Raw genomic sequence first — 18,156 nt, forward strand, 5'->3', positions numbered from 1 at the left:
AACAAAATCATTGCAAACATGAAAGTGAGTATTTATAAATGAATATCCTCTCCGTCCTGGAAAGCACTATTTCCCTGAATGCCCCGTGTAAAAAGCTCATTCACTCGCTTGTGCTTTCATCACATAAACTCAGCTCTGATGCCATTAAACAACAGTGAAAATGAGAGAATACATTTCATGACAGTAGTGTCTCTGATTTGGGAAAAGGTATCGTGGAACTCGTCCGCAAACAGCCTTTCAACGCAGTGACCATACATACGCATACGTACACAACCCCGGAATGAGGTTAGGCTAACATACTGTAGTGATCAGTTGTGTAAGGACTCTGAAAGTAGTCTTTCAAGCCCCCACAGTGCTCGACTTTATCATGCTTACATCTTAAAGACTTGTACATACTGTAAGATTTCTGAATCGGAATTCTAAATAGAAATGCATGACACACAGACTTCAACCCATCACGTTTCTGAAAAGAACAAACAGAAACAGAGCAAGCTATTTACAAGAAGTCTTCAACTTCAGAGCCCCGCTCGGCTACGAAGGGATGTCGATGACAGTAGTTAATATTAATCCAAAAATTTGACAAGAGTACAGCAACTAACTTACAGTACAGTAGAATTTCTCATCTGTACACAAGCAATAATTTACAATTATTTATGGTTTACAAGAAGTTAGTCATTCCTAGTAAAAATGTCTATAGTACAGGAGACAGCAACTGTCCTTTAAAGATCCTTTGCCAAACATGTAAAATCTATGCCTTTGTACAGTTAGGTGTTCACGAGGGGCTTGCTTGTACAGAGTGTCGTGTTATTTTACAGTTCTTTTGTTTTATTGTACAGATGCCTGAATTCCTTTTTTGCCATTCAGAGGTTTAAATGGCTTGTCCTGATGTGTATAAGCACCTTTAGATGAGAGCAAAAATAGAGCTATACGTACCTCAGTTTGTGTTTGGTTTGGGCTTGGTGTGTTATAATGAGGTTTACAGTAAGTGAACGTTCTTGTCTATATGAGTGTTTCTGTTACTGTTAAGTAAAGAAGTAAACTCAAGGAATGTGTGATTTGTAAATATTGAGGTTACACTGAGCACTTAGTCTCAAAAATGTGTTTATTGAATGTGCCTGCACTTTTTTGTGTAATTCATATGCTACTCAATAATGCAAGTAATTACATAATACTACACATATGCCCTTGTTTACAGATATTAATAATCCATGTTACAGAATGTATCTGCATTTATCTAATAAAGTGCATAAAGGATAATGAAAAATAATAAGGATGATTATCCTCATGCAGAACTTGTGGGGGTTGAGGGAATGAAGTTGTTCAGTGTAATACATACATATATATATATGCAGTGATTTGCGAAAGTATTCAAACCCCTTCGTTTTTTCATGTTTTGTTATGTTGCAGTCTTATGTTAAACTGCTTTAATTTACTTTTTTTCCACAACAATCTACACTCTATACACCATAATGACAAAGAAAAACCATGTTTGTAACAACTTTGCATATTTATTACAAATAAAAAACTGAAATTACTTCATTGCATAAGTATTCATACCCTTATCTGGGACACTTGAAATTGAGCTCAGGAGCATGCATATCGCTTGTAGGTGTTACTACACTTTAAGTGGAGTTAACCTGTGGCAAATTCAGTTGAATGGGTATTTTGGAAAGGCACACACCTCTCAATAAAAGGTCTTAACAGCTGAAAATGCATATTAGAGGAAAAACCAAGCCCTGAGTTCAAAAGAACTGCCTGTAGAGACAGGATTGCGTCAAACCACACATCTGGGGATGAGTTCAGAAAAAATTATACTGCATTGAAGGTTCACAGAAGCATTATCCATCATGGAAGAAGTTTGGAACAACTAGGACTCTTCCTAGAGCTGGCCTCCTTCCCAAACTGAGCAACTGATGGAAAAGGGCCTTGGTTAGACTGGTAACCAAGAAGCTGATGGTCACTCTAGCTGAGCTCCATGATCATATATGCAGATGGAAGAAACTTACAGAAGGACACACATCACTGCAACACTCCACCAATCCGGTCTTTATGGCGGTGTGACCAAACTCAATCCTCTCCTCAGTGACGACACATGAAAACCAACTTGGAATTTGCAACAAAGCACCAGGGGTTGCTCATCACCTGCAGAGTACCATCCCAAAAGTAAAGTATGGACGTAGCACCCTCATGCCGTGGGGCTGTTTTTCAGCGGCAGGGACTGAGGGACTCGTCAGAGTAGAAGGAAAGCTCAACACAGTAAAATATAGAGATGGCCTTAATGAAATCCCAGTCTAGAGCATACAGAAACTCAGGCTTCGCAGAAGGTTCACCTTCCAACAGGACAGTGACTTTAAGCACACACAGCAAGAGTGGCCTTATAGACAACTCTGTGAATGTCCTGTGAAAGTGGCCCAGTCACAGCCTGGGCTTGAACTCAGTCAAACATTTCTGAAAAAACCTGAAAATGTGCGTCTGCCCCCCATCAAAGCTGACAGAGCTTGAGAGGTGAAGAATGGCAGATAATTTCCAAATGCAGATGTGCAAAGCTTGTCGCATCATACCCAAAAAGCTTGTGCAAGTACTGCGTTAAGGGTATGAATACTTATGCAATGTATTTATTTCGTTTTTTTAATTTTAATACATTTTCAAAGTTGTCATAAATCATTTTTTTGCCTTGTTATTAAGGTGTAGGGAGTGTAGATTGATGTTTAACATAAGGCTGCTACATAACAAAACGTGAAAAAATGAACTTTGCAAAAAATGAATACTTTTGCAAGGTACTGTATATATACCATATCTGAAATATATTTTGTTAAAGCCCCAGTGGTAAGATTTAAAATGCTAAATGGTTCCAGAACAGACAGCAAATGAGCTGACATCTGCAGTCTCTGTATCACATTTGTGTGTTATTCAAAACAATGGTGATGAAGCTGTGGAGTTTAACCTGGGTAAGGGCATTCTATGAACCGGAGCGTTACAGAAATGTCCTATAATCAATACTGCCCTTGAGAAAGGCACTTAACCCCAGGTTGCTCTGGAGGGACTGTCCCTGTGTTATAAGTATACTGTAAGCTGCTTTGGACAAAAGCATTTGATGAATGACAAATGACCAGGGGAGTATTGATGCTGTTACCCCAATGCTGTCCTAAAATGTTTCATTTTAGAGCCCTGTAACACACAGCACCATTAATAAGCTGGGTTGCAGATCAATTCTGTATATATATTCAGAATCATCAAATGCTAGATCCTAAAAGAAACTCATCTTCCATTCTTTGCTGTTGGGATTCAGAAGCATGGTGTCCTAATGTGTTCATTAACTTGATTACCACACTATTACACATCCCAAATTTAAGATACAGAATTTGTATTGCTGAACCTACATAATTACTGGACTGATCAATGCGACTTAGGCCTTTTGTAGTCCATCCATCCGTCAAGACCTCCCATCATTCACTCTATCAATCATAGTAGTATAAATTAGTTTATATTGCACTATTTTAAGATTTCACTTTGTCTCCCTTTATACTTCTGAGAACTGACTCCTGAAATCGTTTCTGTTGATTCCAAAAACTTGAAATCAGAGTCAAATATTTTGGAATCGAACAACCCAGGTGAAAACTTACAAACTGAGGCTTTAAGCTCATTTTAATAAAAAAAAAAAACTAGTTAGTGCTAGAATAGGAATGCGTTTAAGTAGAAAAAAACAGCTATGCTCTTCAAGTAAATTTATAATCATGACCAAGAACTGGACAGACAGTAAGTGGCATTTTGCTGAAAAAGGGCGGTTCTGGGGCAAAAGGAAGTGAGCAAAAAGGGAAATTCTATTATAGTATCCCTTCACCGAAACAGTCACCTCACACATTTGTAATTTTTGTTCATTAACACCTTATGCCTGAAAAAACAGGGCCAAGTCTGTCTTTTTATATGAACCCGATCCCAGCTGTGAGGCTCCATAGCACCTTTCTGGAAAGCCTTTGTCTCGCCCATAACCCAGCTCACATGTTGTACGCTACGTATATGGGGTCCAACTGATCTGCCAAAAAGGAGTCTCTCAAGTGCATTCGCTGCTTCTCTCCTCTGGAGTTGATGGGAATGACCCCTGGGTCAACGATAACCACTACACCCACAATCAGATGATGCTCCTCTAATACAACATTGGTTACCAGCGGAACCAGGTCTAAAGCGTCCTGCTCTGATCCGCAGAGTTCAGCCACCACCACCAGCAGGTTTGTCCAGGTGAACACAGCACTGCAGAGAAAATAAGCAAATAAGAGGTTATAAATAGAAAAGAAAATTAAGCAAAGAATGTGTGGGTGGGATTTTACCTTTCACCAATGCTGCGATGGGCACGTGACACGCTGGTCTCTATGTCAATTGGATGATATCGCAAACCTCTCAATTCTAATGTCTCATCCAGAGAGCCCACTACAAACAGGGCATCATGGCGATCTAAAAAATCAAGGACATTTTTCAAAATGCATGCATTTTTTTTTTATAATTCATGTATCTACAGTGAGGTTCAAAAGTCTGAGATCCCTAGTTACAATATTAACAATTAGGAAAATATATATGCCGGGGTTCAAGTGGTTTGAGACATTTAAGCACATATGAAAAAAGACATTATTTAGCAAGCCTGTAACCACCTAAATCAATTATTTAAAAAGCATTTTTGGCAAATCCAGGTAATTTACCATAGAAATATAATATTTTTAAATTTTTTTTTTATGTTACTGTGCCAGCTGTGGTCCGATCTCCTTAAAAGATCTCCTTTGCATGCTTGTTTTGAATCACCTGTCTCATGTGCTCACCAGGTTTTGAAGTTTTGAGTTTTTCCTTTTGTACTGCAGTGTTTTTTTCCAGACGAGCAAAAAACATAGGACTAGTTCTTTTCAATTATTTAAAAAACTAGTTGATTGACAGAATAGTTCTAGAGGCAAAATTGTCTGGAATGAGGAGTTCTATCATAAGATACGAATATCATGTGTATGTGAGAAAAACACGCCATGTACAGTCATTTACACCAGTGGTCTCAAACGCAATTCCTGGAGGGCCACAGCTCCGCACACTTTCGCTCCAACCCTAATCAAACACACCTGATCCAGCTAATCAAGGTCTTCAGGATTACTAGAAACTCCAAGCAGGTGTGAGCTGGAGCTGGTTGGAGCTTAACTCTGCAGAGCTGCGGCCCTCCAGGAACTGAGTTTGAGACCTCTGATTTACACCCTTGGAAAACGTGATATCGGCCCCCAGTGGCTGATTTCTTTCAAATTTCTCATAGACCTTTGGGGCCATGACTCAAACAGGCCCGCCGAGTTTCATTCTGATCAGCCTCTGTTAACCTTGTCTAATAGATGCTCAAACATCATCGACCAAATGCGGCCATGTTTTTTTGAGATATGCAAATGTCCTTATAGGCCAGGGGTGCCCAACCCTGTTCCTGGAGATTGACTTTCCTGCAGAGTTTAGTTCCAACCCTAATCAAACACACCTGTCTGTAATTATTAAGTGCTCCTTGAGATCCTAATTATCTGGTTCAGGTGTGTTTGGTCAGGGTTGGAGCTGAACTCCGCAGGAAAGTCGATCTCCAGGACCAGGGTTGAGCACCGCTGTTATAGACATTTGTGGCACTTTGGGCCACAACCGTGCATAGCGATTTCCATGTTGATAGGACAAATGGTTGTGTAGATTCTAGCCATTCTAGCCAAACACACTGTATTGTCTCCATCAGTCTGTCTGAGCACTTTGTCATTAATTTATCCATTTTTATTTCTCTCTCACCTCCACTGGAGTCTGTGAGTTCAGTTCTCTTGACAAATCCCAGATATCCAGTTCTGGCCCAGAGCGTTTGAGGATCTCCAAAACTCAGCTTCGTGTTGAAGTGGTCAGCCTGCAGATTCTCTTCTCCGTATATAGTGTAGTATCCTGTTGCATTGTGGGGACTATGTACCCAAATCTGGGAAAGAATTAAGTGTATTACTGGATAAGAAATATAATCTATTTCGATGAACAAAATTAAGGTAAATATCACTTAACTTGTATCATTTCCAAATAAAGCTGTAGGTTTCTCAAATTATTAGCCAAATTATTATTATTTTCAAAATTAGCCTAAGCAAGACAAAGGAGTCACTGTATTTGCAGGGCCACTGAAGTGTTTTGAAACATGCAGCGTTATTCTATGCGATGATGTAATTTCAACTGAAACAGGAAGACAGGGCAGGACATTTTTTAAATAGCATTTTGTTTATATTACAGCTTGGGCCAAAACCACTGATCTCAGTAAAGCCATATTTGACAGAGTATGACAGCCACAATGTGATCCATATCGCTATAAAATATACCATTCTGTGTAGAATTCAGACTGGTCTAATATGTTTTATGGTCTGTGACGGCTCATGCATGTGATGCTCTCCGTGCTATCATTTCTCTGAACCAAAGCAGACTGTGTGCACACTGTGGCAGTTCATGTGACAGCGCGAAACCAGACTTCCTTTGCCCCAATGAAAAACATATTGACATTGAATCGTTCCTTATCCCCTATATAGTGCACTACGTGCTATTCACCATAAAATACTAAATCTGTGACCAATTACAGTGGGACGCTTTGGATTCTAGACAGCATCTGATTGGACCGAAAGAAGCTGAAGTGCAGTTTGATATCATCAAAATCATTGATCCATATTGGCGGAAGTTAGAGACTAAGTTTTTAATGCTTACATCTTGTAAATTTTGTTATTTTGTCACTCTTTTGAAACATATTAGCTTTTAGATCATATTCATACTAAAAGCCAAAAAAATTCAATTTGATTTCATGGTGACTTTAACAAAATAACTTGTTAGTTTACAAGAAAATTGTTAGTTTAAGAAAATGCTATTTTAAAAAAAAAAAAAAAAAAAAAAAAAAAAAAGCTGAAAAAAATACCCAATTATTATTCTCATAAGTAAACACACCTCTCCAAGATGAGAGTCGCCTAGCGGTCCTCTAGTTTCTGGATTGACTATGATCACCCTCACGCCAGGAAGAATCTAGATAAGGGAGAAAGAGCATTAACTATATTTTCAGTTTCATTTATGCTTGATCGAACAATGGAAACGTCCTTACTGTTCCAGACTCCATGAGAGGAAGTGACTGTGGAGCTCCTCGCTCTACTAACCTTACCCTGCAACACAGAAATAACATTATCAGTGTTGTACAAGGAGAAAGAGTGTTTATTACATGACGTAATCACTTAGGAGGAGCTCAGCTGGGAGGAACCAGCAGCTCTGGAGATGTTTTCATATTTGACAACACCCAGTCTCATAATTGATAGAATACTGCACTATTTAAAAGTGAAAAGTGTGATTTCTGATTTAACAGCACCAAACACAATTCCATTTGGCCAGAAAGTGACATTTCACACATTTTAACACACAAAACACACATCACCTACAAATATTTAAAGGGATAGTTCACCCAAAAATGAAAATTCTGTCACCATGTCATTCCAAACCTGTTAGACCTTCGCTCATCTTCAGAACACAAACTAAGATATTTCTGAAGAAATCCGAGAGCTTTCTGACCCTGCATAGACAGCAACGCAGCTGACACGTTCAAGGCCCAGAAAGGTAGTAAGAACATCATTAAAATAGTTCATGTGACATTAGTGGTTCAACCATAATTTTTGAAGCTGTAAGAATACTTTCTGTGTGCATAGAAAACAAAATGTCTTCTCTTCCCTGTCACAAAAAGTATTTTCGTAGCTTCAAATTAAGGTTGAAGCACTGATGTCACATAGACAATGTCCAACTACCTTTCTGGCCTTTAACATTTCGGTTGCGTTGTTATTAATGCACGGTCAGAAAGCTCTTGGATTTCATAAAAAATATCATAATTTTTGTTCCAAAGAAGAACAAAGGTCTTACGAGTTTGGAACGACATGAGGGTGAGTAATTAATGACAGAATTTTCAGCTTTGGGTGAACTAACCCTTTAAAGACTATTTGTTTTGTGTTTGTGTTTATATGTGTTTGTCTTTATCTTACCGGTCATGTCGGAGGGATTTCATGTCCACATAAACAGTTGAGGGGTCTGGTCCTGTGGTACCCTGTAAAAAATACAACCCCACCAACATACAGATCACCTGCACATCAAATAATCAACATCATATATATCCACAACCTCTCACCAGTGCATTTATTTCTAACACAGAGATGATGAAACAGTGAGAAGAATATATATTGTTGCAAAAGAAAATCCATTTGCAAAGTTTAACTTAAGATAACGTACCTGTAGGCAGATGGCCAGGTTAACTCTTGACCCAAAAGCAGTGCTTACAGCTCGCATGGAGAGTCCAAGGTCTTTGAACAGTTTGGAGAAGGAGTGTGTGAGAGCCAAGCGTGGACGCTCCTCAGCAACCACCACACAGCTCCTCACACACGACAGATTCACACCACGTGCCTGAAGTCAGATGGACATGAAGAACATTAGAAGAACATGTGAAGATCAAAAAAAGATGGAATGGAATTGCAATTCTCTTGCAGTAAAAAGACAGTCATACACGTTTGGAATGACATGAGGGTGAGTAAATTAAATGATGGCAGAATTGTAATTTTTGGGTGAACTATGCCTTTAATGGTGAGTAAATATTAGGGCTGTTAAATGATTAATCGCATACAAAATAAAAGTTTGAGTTTGCCTAATATATGTGTGTGTGTACTGCGTGTAATTATTATGTATACATAAATACAAACACATTCATGTATATACTTAAGAAATATTTACAAGTATATGTATTTATTATAATTTTATATAATTTATATTATATATATAAATAAAAATATTTTGTACAAAAATAACATATTTCTCTTAAATATATACATTATTTTGTGTGTATTTACTTATGCATAATAATTACACACAGTGCACACACATATATTAGGCAAACTCAAACTTTTATTTTGTATGCGATTAATCATGATTAATCGTCTGACAGCCATAGTAAATATGCATACCCTCAGCATGTCTGTTTGTCCACCTAGTCCCTTAGTGCAAAGCTCCATGACAGAATAGGAGCAGAAGGTATCTCTGATGCGGTACTGACTGAGTGTGCCCAGCCACAGGGTCAGCGAGCTCTCCAGCTCCATAGGAGGGATCAAGATGGACTGATGACCTGAGTACACACTGTAAAACACAAGCACATTTCAGGTTTATAATACCATTAAAACATATTCATATGCATTCTGAAGAGAGCAAGCCATTGCATGAGATGACACAAAGCTGTGAGTCATTTGTATGTGAGTATGAGTCATTTGTATGTGACTGTTTGTGTGTATCCATCTGTTACCTCGCAAGGCACCAGAGCACGAAACCAAGTCCACAGTAGGGGTCGAGGCAGATGGCGATCTGGCGAGAGGAGTACAGCTCACACTGCAGCTTTATAGAGCGACAGAGAGCGCTCACCGCCGCATGAGAGATCTGACAGACAGCCAATCAGAGAGAAGACTCTTAAATGTACAGTACAATTAAGATTTGCTTTAAAGGGATAGTTCACCCAAAATAGACATTTTGTCATTCATTATTCACCCTCATGTTGTTGCAAACCTGTAAGAACTTCGTTCATCTTCAGAACACAAATTAAGATATTTTTGATGAAATCCAAGGGCTTAGACAGCAATGCAACTACCACGTTCAAGGCCCAGAAAGGTAGTAAGGACACTGTTAAAATAGTCCATGTGACGTATTTTTTGACGTAATGTTAATGTCACGAATCCTGTCCATGGTCTTCAGTCTGCTCACCACCAGAGGTCGCCTTGCCATTCTATTGACATTCACACTACACAGACTTGCACTACACCCTGGACTACATTTCCAATGCTCCACTTCACTGATTACACGCAGCTGCTGCCAATCACACACAGTATATGAGGTCACACCTATCACTCAGCGCCGATATTGCATAGCGTTTATCACTCTCCTAGCGGTAGGTACATTACAGAGCCACTCTGAGTTTTCCCCAGTTTCCTGAGTCTAGTTTAGTCTTGTTTCTAGTCTGGTTATCCAAATCTTGATCCTTGCCTGTTATCTCATCTTGTCTGTCTGCAGCCTGCCATGGATTTATTACCTGTCATGGATTAACCCCTTTATCTTGCTGTGTCTGACTCTGTTCACTCCTCGTTTAGACTATTATATGTCTGTTTGGAATACCTGTTTGCCTCGCCCCCTGGATTACGTTCGCTGTCAGTGAACCCTCACCTGTCCCTGGATTACTCTTGTGTCTTGTCTGTACTGTGCCTGTTTGGTAATGTGTACCCCGCCTGTTTTTGACCACGTCTCGTTCACTCCATAACAATTTTGAGAGTATGAGAGTACTAGCTTAAAACATTATGGTTGAACCACTGATGTCACATGAACTATTGTAACAATGTCCTTACATCCTTTCTGGGCCTTGAAGAGTAATTAATGACAGAATATTTATTTTTGGGTAAACTTTTTCTTTAGGTCAAAGGGAGACATTTGCTACAATGGGGTCCAAAACGTCTAAAATAACACAGAAAATTAGGAAATCTAATTTAAACTAAAACGTTTTACAATCTCAAATGAGAAAATTTCAAAATAGAAATATTTTCACTAGTGGTTTTAGATTTTTGGACACCACTGTGTATTAACAAAATCCCATCAAGGTAAATGGCTAATGCATCCTATTAGGTAAACATGTCAATGACTCTGGTTTAAAAGGTTTACCAAAACCTGCTGAAAGAATTATGAAACATCCATTGAGATACAAATCTCTCACCTTCACTCCTGTCAGCATGCCTGTGGTGGAGACACTGAAGTCCAGGTAGGCGATCATCTCAGCATTGGGTGGTTTGTAGATTGTGGGAGGTCGTTTGCGAGGCAAGTCATCTGGGAAGAATCATGGATATGTTACTTATGGATATATTTTTAAGCTTGCCACCTAAGTGAAGTCTGAAGACTTTAAGAATACAGTTTTAGTTCCTTTTCCTGTTGTTTCTGTTCCTGAAGTCTCTTGCAGTACACTGTAAACTTGTGTAATTTAATTTAATTTGATTTTATTTAATTTTAAATGTATTCCTTTCATTAAACTAGTTGCAAGTAGAATTAAATTAGAATTGCCAATAAAATAGTGCTGTTTTACTCAAAAATGTCCTATAAATTGACTCATGAATGCACAAAGTTTGACACAGAAGAGAAGAAATTGTTAAATAAAGTCATTATTTTTGTTTTCTTTGCACACAAAGTATTTTCGTAGCATCATAAAATTAGTTTGTACCACTAATGTCATATGGACTATTTTATCAATGTCCTTACTATCTTTCTGGGCCTTGAATGTGTCATTTGTGTTGTTGTTTTTATGCAGGGTCAGAAAGCTCTCAGATTTCATAAAAAAATCCTAATTTGTGTTCCAAAGATGAACAAAGGTCATATGAGTTTGGAACGACATGAGGGTCAGTAATTAATGACAGAATTTTCACTTTTTGTAAATTAACCCAAATGAATCTGATGAGTCTGCCATTAGGAAAGCTATTATACAAAACTAAAAGTTGTTTCAATGAAAGAGCAAATCCTGATCCAATGTATATCCTAAATAATCATATCATATGACTTGAACCTATTATTATGCAAGCAAAGCACAGTATGTTCTGCACAGTAGCTGTTTTGAAAACTAACTGGTGTGTGTTACCTGTGTCTATTATGATGGGCCATGTTTTTATGTTGACTGTAGCTGCTGCTTCTTTAGATCTGAGAATCTTCGTTAAAACCTGAGTAGTGAGAATGCAAGCAGCCTTGCTGACCTGAGGAAACCAGGAGAGAGATGCAAGAAAAGTGAACAATGAGTTTGGCTTCTGAAAGGCCTTCAAAACCAAAAAGAAACCTAACAACGGTGTTAAGAGATGCAAACACACAGACTTACATCAATTATCATGCGGACAGTGGGCAGGGTGGCAGAGAGGTTCTGCGGGTGTGGAGGCCTCACGGTGACAGGAATACAACCAGCATACAAACAGCCATAAAATGCTGCGATCAGATCAATACCTGCACACACAGAGAATTCAAATGCATTTTTAAAGTGTGTAAAAAAACATTACATTTTATATATATTCTATACAAATGTTTCAGTTACAATAACAACACTGTTGCTTTGCTGCTTTGCTTTAAGGCACCTATATGTTAACGTCCTTTATGTGAAATGAGAAAGAGCACTTTTCTCCAATTAACCATGACTTTGTGGTTTACTTTAAGGGAAGTTTTTTTAAAACCTGTATGGCTTTATTTAATGTAAATATGTAGCAGAAAACCCATGTAAGATTTACGTTATTTAAAAAATCCACATTGTTTTATACATATTTTGGACTATGGGGAGCTCCATTACTTCGATGACGTCAAATGGTTACATACTGTGAGCTACTGGCGCTACCTGTTGCTATTTTTATCGCAACACAACGCAGAATAAGCAACTTGGAAAATAAAATACTTTTACAATTCCACATTGTGCAGCTTTTGGTTGTAATTTTCAGTTGAAGCACAACAAGAAAAGCGATGTAAATCTTCACTGCTTTTCCTAGCAATAAGAAGAGGAGAAAAGAATGGGAAGATGCCTGTGGATGAATAAAACTTCCTAAAGACCCGCGTCTTTGCTCTCTCCACTTCAGCCCTGATGCTTTTTATAGACCACAGCGACTGAAAGAGCTTACAAATGGCAGAGACAAGAAACGCTAGATGCCATCCTGGCAGGATTTAACATGTCAATGCTTTTCATGACACCGCAGCCACTGAAGGAGTTTCTTAGCGTGGATTTCACTCGATATCTGGGGTCGTTTAATCTCCTTGTGTGGAAAAATGGATGGTAAATCACTTGGTTTAAGCCCACGCTTATATCAGTCGCCACCTATAAGCTCTTTCAGTAGCTGTAGTTATCGTATCAGTGTTTTATTTTGTGTATTCCAAGTTGTGTTGTGGTAAAAATAGCAAAAGGTAGCGCCAGTAGCTCACAGAGTGCAACCATTTCACATCATCGGAATAATGGCATCCCCCATAGTCCAAAATATGTATAAAAAGATTTTTTTAAATAATGTAAATCTTTCAAGGGTTTTCCACTACATATTTCAGTAAGAAACATCATTTACATTCATTACATTAAGCCATACAAGTCTTAATACCTGGAGTTCCATTTAACTGTCCATCCTTCAAAAACAGCTATGACAGGACAAATCTGTGATTTACCTGGTGGATACAAAAGCACCACATTCTCTCCAATGTTAATACCACTTCTCTCCATGAGAGCAGCAGCAATCTTCTCTGCTCTTTTATGAAGCTGAACACAAGTAGCTGTGCATATTGCCACTCCCTAGACAGAAAGAGAGCATATTATAGGCCAGCAAAACAGAATATCTAAGTGAGGATTTGATTAAGCACTTGCATTATTTTTTTATGTGTATGACATTTGTTTTCACCTTTGCATTCAAAAGTACATAAAGTGTATGGTCAGGATCAGTTTGTGCTCTCCACTGTAAAGCCTCTGCAAGGAACTGATGCTAAAAAACAAGATAGACAGTTCATCATCAGTTCAAACATACAGCCATGCCAAAAGTCATGTCATGCATGTGATTGTGTCATAATGATCACAGGGCTTACCATCATTGTAGGCCACATGCACAACTGCATCCATACGAAGGCATTAAAATACCACACAATGCATTTTAAATATACTGCTTTAAATGATACAGTATGCATTATTTACTTCCTGTTGCATGGGCACAATACACAATAAGTCTCAATTTACCTTCCTGACCAGGTCTTGATCCTCTATCAGTCCCAGATCTCTGCCTGCAGCCTGTGCAATTCTTTTCCCAGCAACCAGATTACCCACCATGATGGAGGCAGGGCCGACACCGACTATGAAAGAAAGGAAAACAGGATAGAACACTTAACATGCATCAAATTTTACATCCAGATTTTAGGGTTCCATTGCTTCCAAGATTTCCATTTAACTAATGCATACACACCTGGTTGTTTTTGACGTGGTTTGGGCATGTTGGTGACGCAGGTGTGGGGGCACATGAGGATGTTGCAGGGGTGCAGCGCCCCCTCCAGGAAGAGCTGCTTGGTGTCTGAGATGTGAATGCCCCCTAGGGGAGTTTTGGGCAGGGTGTTTGCAGGAACCAGTGCAAGACAATACAATCCCACCTGATGAATGCTGTCAATTGCCTGAAGTTGTGAAATAGGACACAAAACCACCAGCAAATAAATAAACCATACATACAAGACTATCAAACGTTTGTGTGTAAACTTAACAATGAAATATCTTTTATGTAAGCAATATTAAGCCACTGTTTTAACCATGATAAACCACTGACTTGAACATGCAGAAAAATATCCTGATATTAATCAGAATTTGGCCATATTCATATTCATTAAATGCGTTAACCCGACTGGAATAACCAGATTAAGTCAATTAAGACCAGTGTTATTTTTGTATTATTTATTAATATTTTTTATTATTTTATAATTTTAGAGTTTTAATTACTTGAGGTTTAGGTAATTTTGTGTTCTTTCGTTATTTTATTTGTTTTTGTTCCTTTAAATATTTCTACTTAGCTTAAATTCATTTTTATTTCAGTTTTAGTTTTCTTAATTTTATTGCATCGACTTTTCAATTTTTTTCATTAAATTTTTTTAATGTAATATATATATATATATATATATATAATTTCAGCTTTATTTCAATTAATGAAAATTATTTGTAATCATTTTACATTTAGTTAACAATAACAACACATATTTCAGTGACAAAAGCTTTAAATAATAAATACGCATTAATCATTAAATTATTGGCTATATTTAATAATAGCCACTGCAAGCAATTTTCCCACCAAAAGATAGCACATACTGGCAGTACAGTCACAAACTGCTTTTGTACCATAGAAATAACTTGGTATATCAGACTTTAAAGAATAAAATGTTATTATTTTTTAAAACTACATCTATAAATTTGTGTGTACCTGCAGAACCCGACTCATCCACTGGAAGCTGTCTTCTTCACTGGCATCAGGCCTTTGTTCTGCTACGATTACTATCCTCTCATCATAGAATACAGTCACTGAGAATACAGCAATCCTACAAAACACACACATACACTTCAGATTAATATCTACTACATTAGACAACATTATTCTCTCTATATTCAAATGTGAACCCTCACCTTCCTCTGTACACAGTTTTAACTGGCTCCACCGCTAGTGCCGTCGCTACCAGATCATCAGCATTGTGGCGACGACCACTAACCATTAGCAAGCCTTCATTCTTACCCACCACAAATATCAGACTACCCTATTGAAGGAAGAGACAGGAAATACAGATTATGATGCATGAAATATGGCACCGTCCTGCTCTTGTTTTCCTTTTTCAGACTCTTACCGGTCCAACAAACCCCAGTAATCCTGAGCGCACAAATGGGATCTCACCAATAGGAGTGCCACTAGCATTGACTGGGATCACCTGCGAGATTTAAAACAAACAACACAACATTCACAAGCACATCAATGCTGCAGGATTATTCCAATAAAAATATATTTATTGTGTGTAATTCCGTGCAAAGTTATATCATTGTTTGTGTATGTGAGTGCTAAGTTGATTGTCATACCTCAAAGGTGTTTTTAGTGACTCCAGACAGGCCATAGTACATGGTTCCACCAGCACGAGAGTTCACAACGATCTCTCCAATTTCATCCGTCTTACACAGCATTGGCGGCCCATCCGGTTTCACAATGCACATCAATGCTAAAACACACATAAACACACAGGCTAACCCTGTTTAAAAAACAAGCATATGCTGGTTTGGTATGTTCTGAAGCATGGTTGCTGGTTTGAGCTGGTTTAAGATGGTCCTTAGCTGGTCATTATCTGGTTTAAACTGGTCCTAATCTGGTCCTGAGCAGGAGCTAGTTGCTTAGGACCAGACAAGGACCAGCTCAAACCAGCAGCACTGATTTGAAACATGCCTAACCAGCATATGCTGTTTTTTTTAACAGGGAACTTCATGCATGCATGACAAACATATTTTAAACTTTGATAGCATGGTGTTATGAACTTGATTTTTCTCTGAAGAAAATGTCCAAGAGAGTACCACAGTTTTACCACGGTCTATAAGCCTATAGTAATACCATGGTTATTTTTTGTATGTGCAGACATGCAAATCACATATATAAGATTCAGTGACACTACCAAGTTTTCGATAATTATGATTTATTTAATTCTTTTGAAAGACATCTCTTTATGCTGTCTTGCGTTAATCAAAAATACAGTAAAAGAAGTAATACTGTGAATTATTATTACAATTTAAAATATTTTGATCCTTCAGAAATCATTCTAATATGCTAATTTATTGTTTAATAATTAGCTATTAGTTTTGGTGGTCAGTAATAATGACAAGTAAGTAGGTAAGTAAGTAAAATCTATTAAAACAGAAAACAGTACTTTTAAATTTTAATATTTCACATCGACATATAGCACTGTTGCTCTACGGGCGTCCCGAGTTTGAATCCTGACTTGAGGACCTTTCCTGATCCCGCCCCCCTGTCTCTCTCCCACTTCGCTTCCTGTCAGTTCTGATCTGTCCAATCATAATAAAGGCAAAAATGCAAAAACAAAAAAAAAACAAATCTAAAATAAAAAAATAAAAAAAATTAACATTTCACAATGGACCCTTTTCACAAGCCTGTGATGACACGTTTCAACGGTCATCGTTATTATAAATCCTTTAAAGTTTTTTATATTTTGATTTTTAAAAATATGTATGTACATTTATAACACTATACTTTGTATTATATCACATTTTCATCAATTTACAAAAAAAATAGTTAACGCTATGCGAGGGTGTTTCTAATGCCGCGTCTATGGGAGGGACGGTAAATTTGACATTGTTCTCTATTCTGACTGCTGATATCAGTCTAGCTCAATTTTTCCTTTGATTGAAAGTCGTGAAAACACTATCGTGTAGTTTTTCTTTTGCTATTTGAGCAAATGCGAATGCAAAAAATATATTTGTGGTACTCTCCCATTCACTGCTCTCAGATTTTACCCAACTATGACGACTTCCGCTATGAGAAACCCGGAAATGTGAGAAAGGTCCATATGACTATTTTCTGCACTTTTATCAACAACCTTGCTGGGCAAAAGAGAGTTATTTTAAAAACAGTTTTTTAAAAATCTTATTAAATAATCTTATCTAATTATTCCAAACCTTTGACTGGTAGTGTATAAAATTAGCATTAGAAGCACACACACACCTCCGGGCATGACGTGTCCTACATCCTGGACAGTGAGAGCAGAGTTCTTGTCTTCAGTGTTGACCCTGATGACCCCATGGCTCAGCCCAGTCATGGATAGGATGGCTCTCGCTGGAAGAGGAGCACCAGGGACCCCAGGCCTGGAGAAACATTTCACAATCAGGACACAAATAGCTAGTGCTTTAAAAGGGGTCATGAACCGAGACATCCCTTGACATACTATAGTGTACTATAAAAACATCCTGTAAGTTTCAAAACTCAAAACTTTCTCAGCAGTTTAAAAACAGCTTTTATTGAAACCAAGCACAGAAAACGACTTGTTTTGGAATGTGCCACTTTATGACGTAATACTGAGACAAACGCCCGGGGATTTGTTGTGTCAATCTGCGCCACATCCAGAGTAGAGTGGGTTCTGTTGTCTACAGTCATGTTGTGCCGCTCGCATCCGGTGTAAATGTGATAAATTAGGAAAAGGCTCCAGACTGTGTCAGTCAAACACTGTTTACTTGTTTGCTTTACTACAGATTCATTTTTAAACAAGACAGTATGATGCAGGCTTTTCAGAGAGACTAAAATTAAAAGATGTTACAGTGCTGAGTCTGACTACAGTGGATCTAACAGTAATGTCACATCACATGTTTTTACCACTATTGCATTGTCTGTTCCATACTGTTTGGATATATAGTAGTCAACATTTGAAGTGGATCAAAAAAGTTCATCAAAGTTGTTCTAAGACAAGAACGGATATTGTTTTAGTTTTAGAACAACTTTGATGAAAAGTTTTTTCTTCCACTTCAATTGTTGACTACTGTAGAGTATTTATATGCTTTTCACCCAAATGACCATGTTTCATTTTCAGAGTATCAGCGTCCAT

General features: G+C 37.9%; 1 protein-coding gene across 5 annotated transcripts in view; it reads right to left on the minus strand.

Moving 5' to 3' along the window:
* Positions 1-1,316: 1,316 nt before the first annotated feature.
* dip2bb (disco-interacting protein 2 homolog Bb) overlaps positions 1,317-18,156 on the minus strand; it is a 46,435-nt gene continuing 29,595 nt past the window's right edge. For 3 of the 5 annotated variants that reach the window (XM_051112265.1, XM_051112263.1, XM_051112262.1), the window contains 22 exons: positions 17,283-17,422; positions 15,638-15,774; positions 15,412-15,492; positions 15,197-15,324; positions 14,997-15,111; positions 14,001-14,202; positions 13,778-13,890; positions 13,630-13,653; positions 13,449-13,529; positions 13,219-13,342; positions 11,909-12,030; positions 11,678-11,789; positions 10,769-10,878; positions 9,320-9,450; positions 8,988-9,156; positions 8,263-8,433; positions 8,019-8,080; positions 7,100-7,157; positions 6,949-7,023; positions 5,779-5,953; positions 4,326-4,449; positions 1,317-4,248 (listed from right to left, as the gene is read on the minus strand). In XM_051112265.1, the coding sequence (XP_050968222.1) occupies positions 3,996-4,248; positions 4,326-4,449; positions 5,779-5,953; positions 6,949-7,023; positions 7,100-7,157; positions 8,019-8,080; positions 8,263-8,433; positions 8,988-9,156; positions 9,320-9,450; positions 10,769-10,878; positions 11,678-11,789; positions 11,909-12,030; positions 13,219-13,342; positions 13,449-13,529; positions 13,630-13,653; positions 13,778-13,890; positions 14,001-14,202; positions 14,997-15,111; positions 15,197-15,324; positions 15,412-15,492; positions 15,638-15,774; positions 17,283-17,422 (2,707 nt within the window). In that variant the 3' untranslated portion in view covers positions 1,317-3,995. The remainder of the gene's footprint in view (positions 4,249-4,325; positions 4,450-5,778; positions 5,954-6,948; positions 7,024-7,099; positions 7,158-8,018; positions 8,081-8,262; positions 8,434-8,987; positions 9,157-9,319; positions 9,451-10,768; positions 10,879-11,677; positions 11,790-11,908; positions 12,031-13,218; positions 13,343-13,448; positions 13,530-13,629; positions 13,654-13,777; positions 13,891-14,000; positions 14,203-14,996; positions 15,112-15,196; positions 15,325-15,411; positions 15,493-15,637; positions 15,775-17,282; positions 17,423-18,156) is intronic. The other 2 variants (XM_051112267.1, XM_051112266.1) reach the window with 1 other exon arrangement.

The sequence above is a fragment of the Labeo rohita genome, chromosome 6 (genome assembly GCF_022985175.1).
Source record: "Labeo rohita strain BAU-BD-2019 chromosome 6, IGBB_LRoh.1.0, whole genome shotgun sequence".
In the NCBI taxonomy this organism is placed as follows: domain Eukaryota; kingdom Metazoa; phylum Chordata; class Actinopteri; order Cypriniformes; family Cyprinidae; genus Labeo; species Labeo rohita.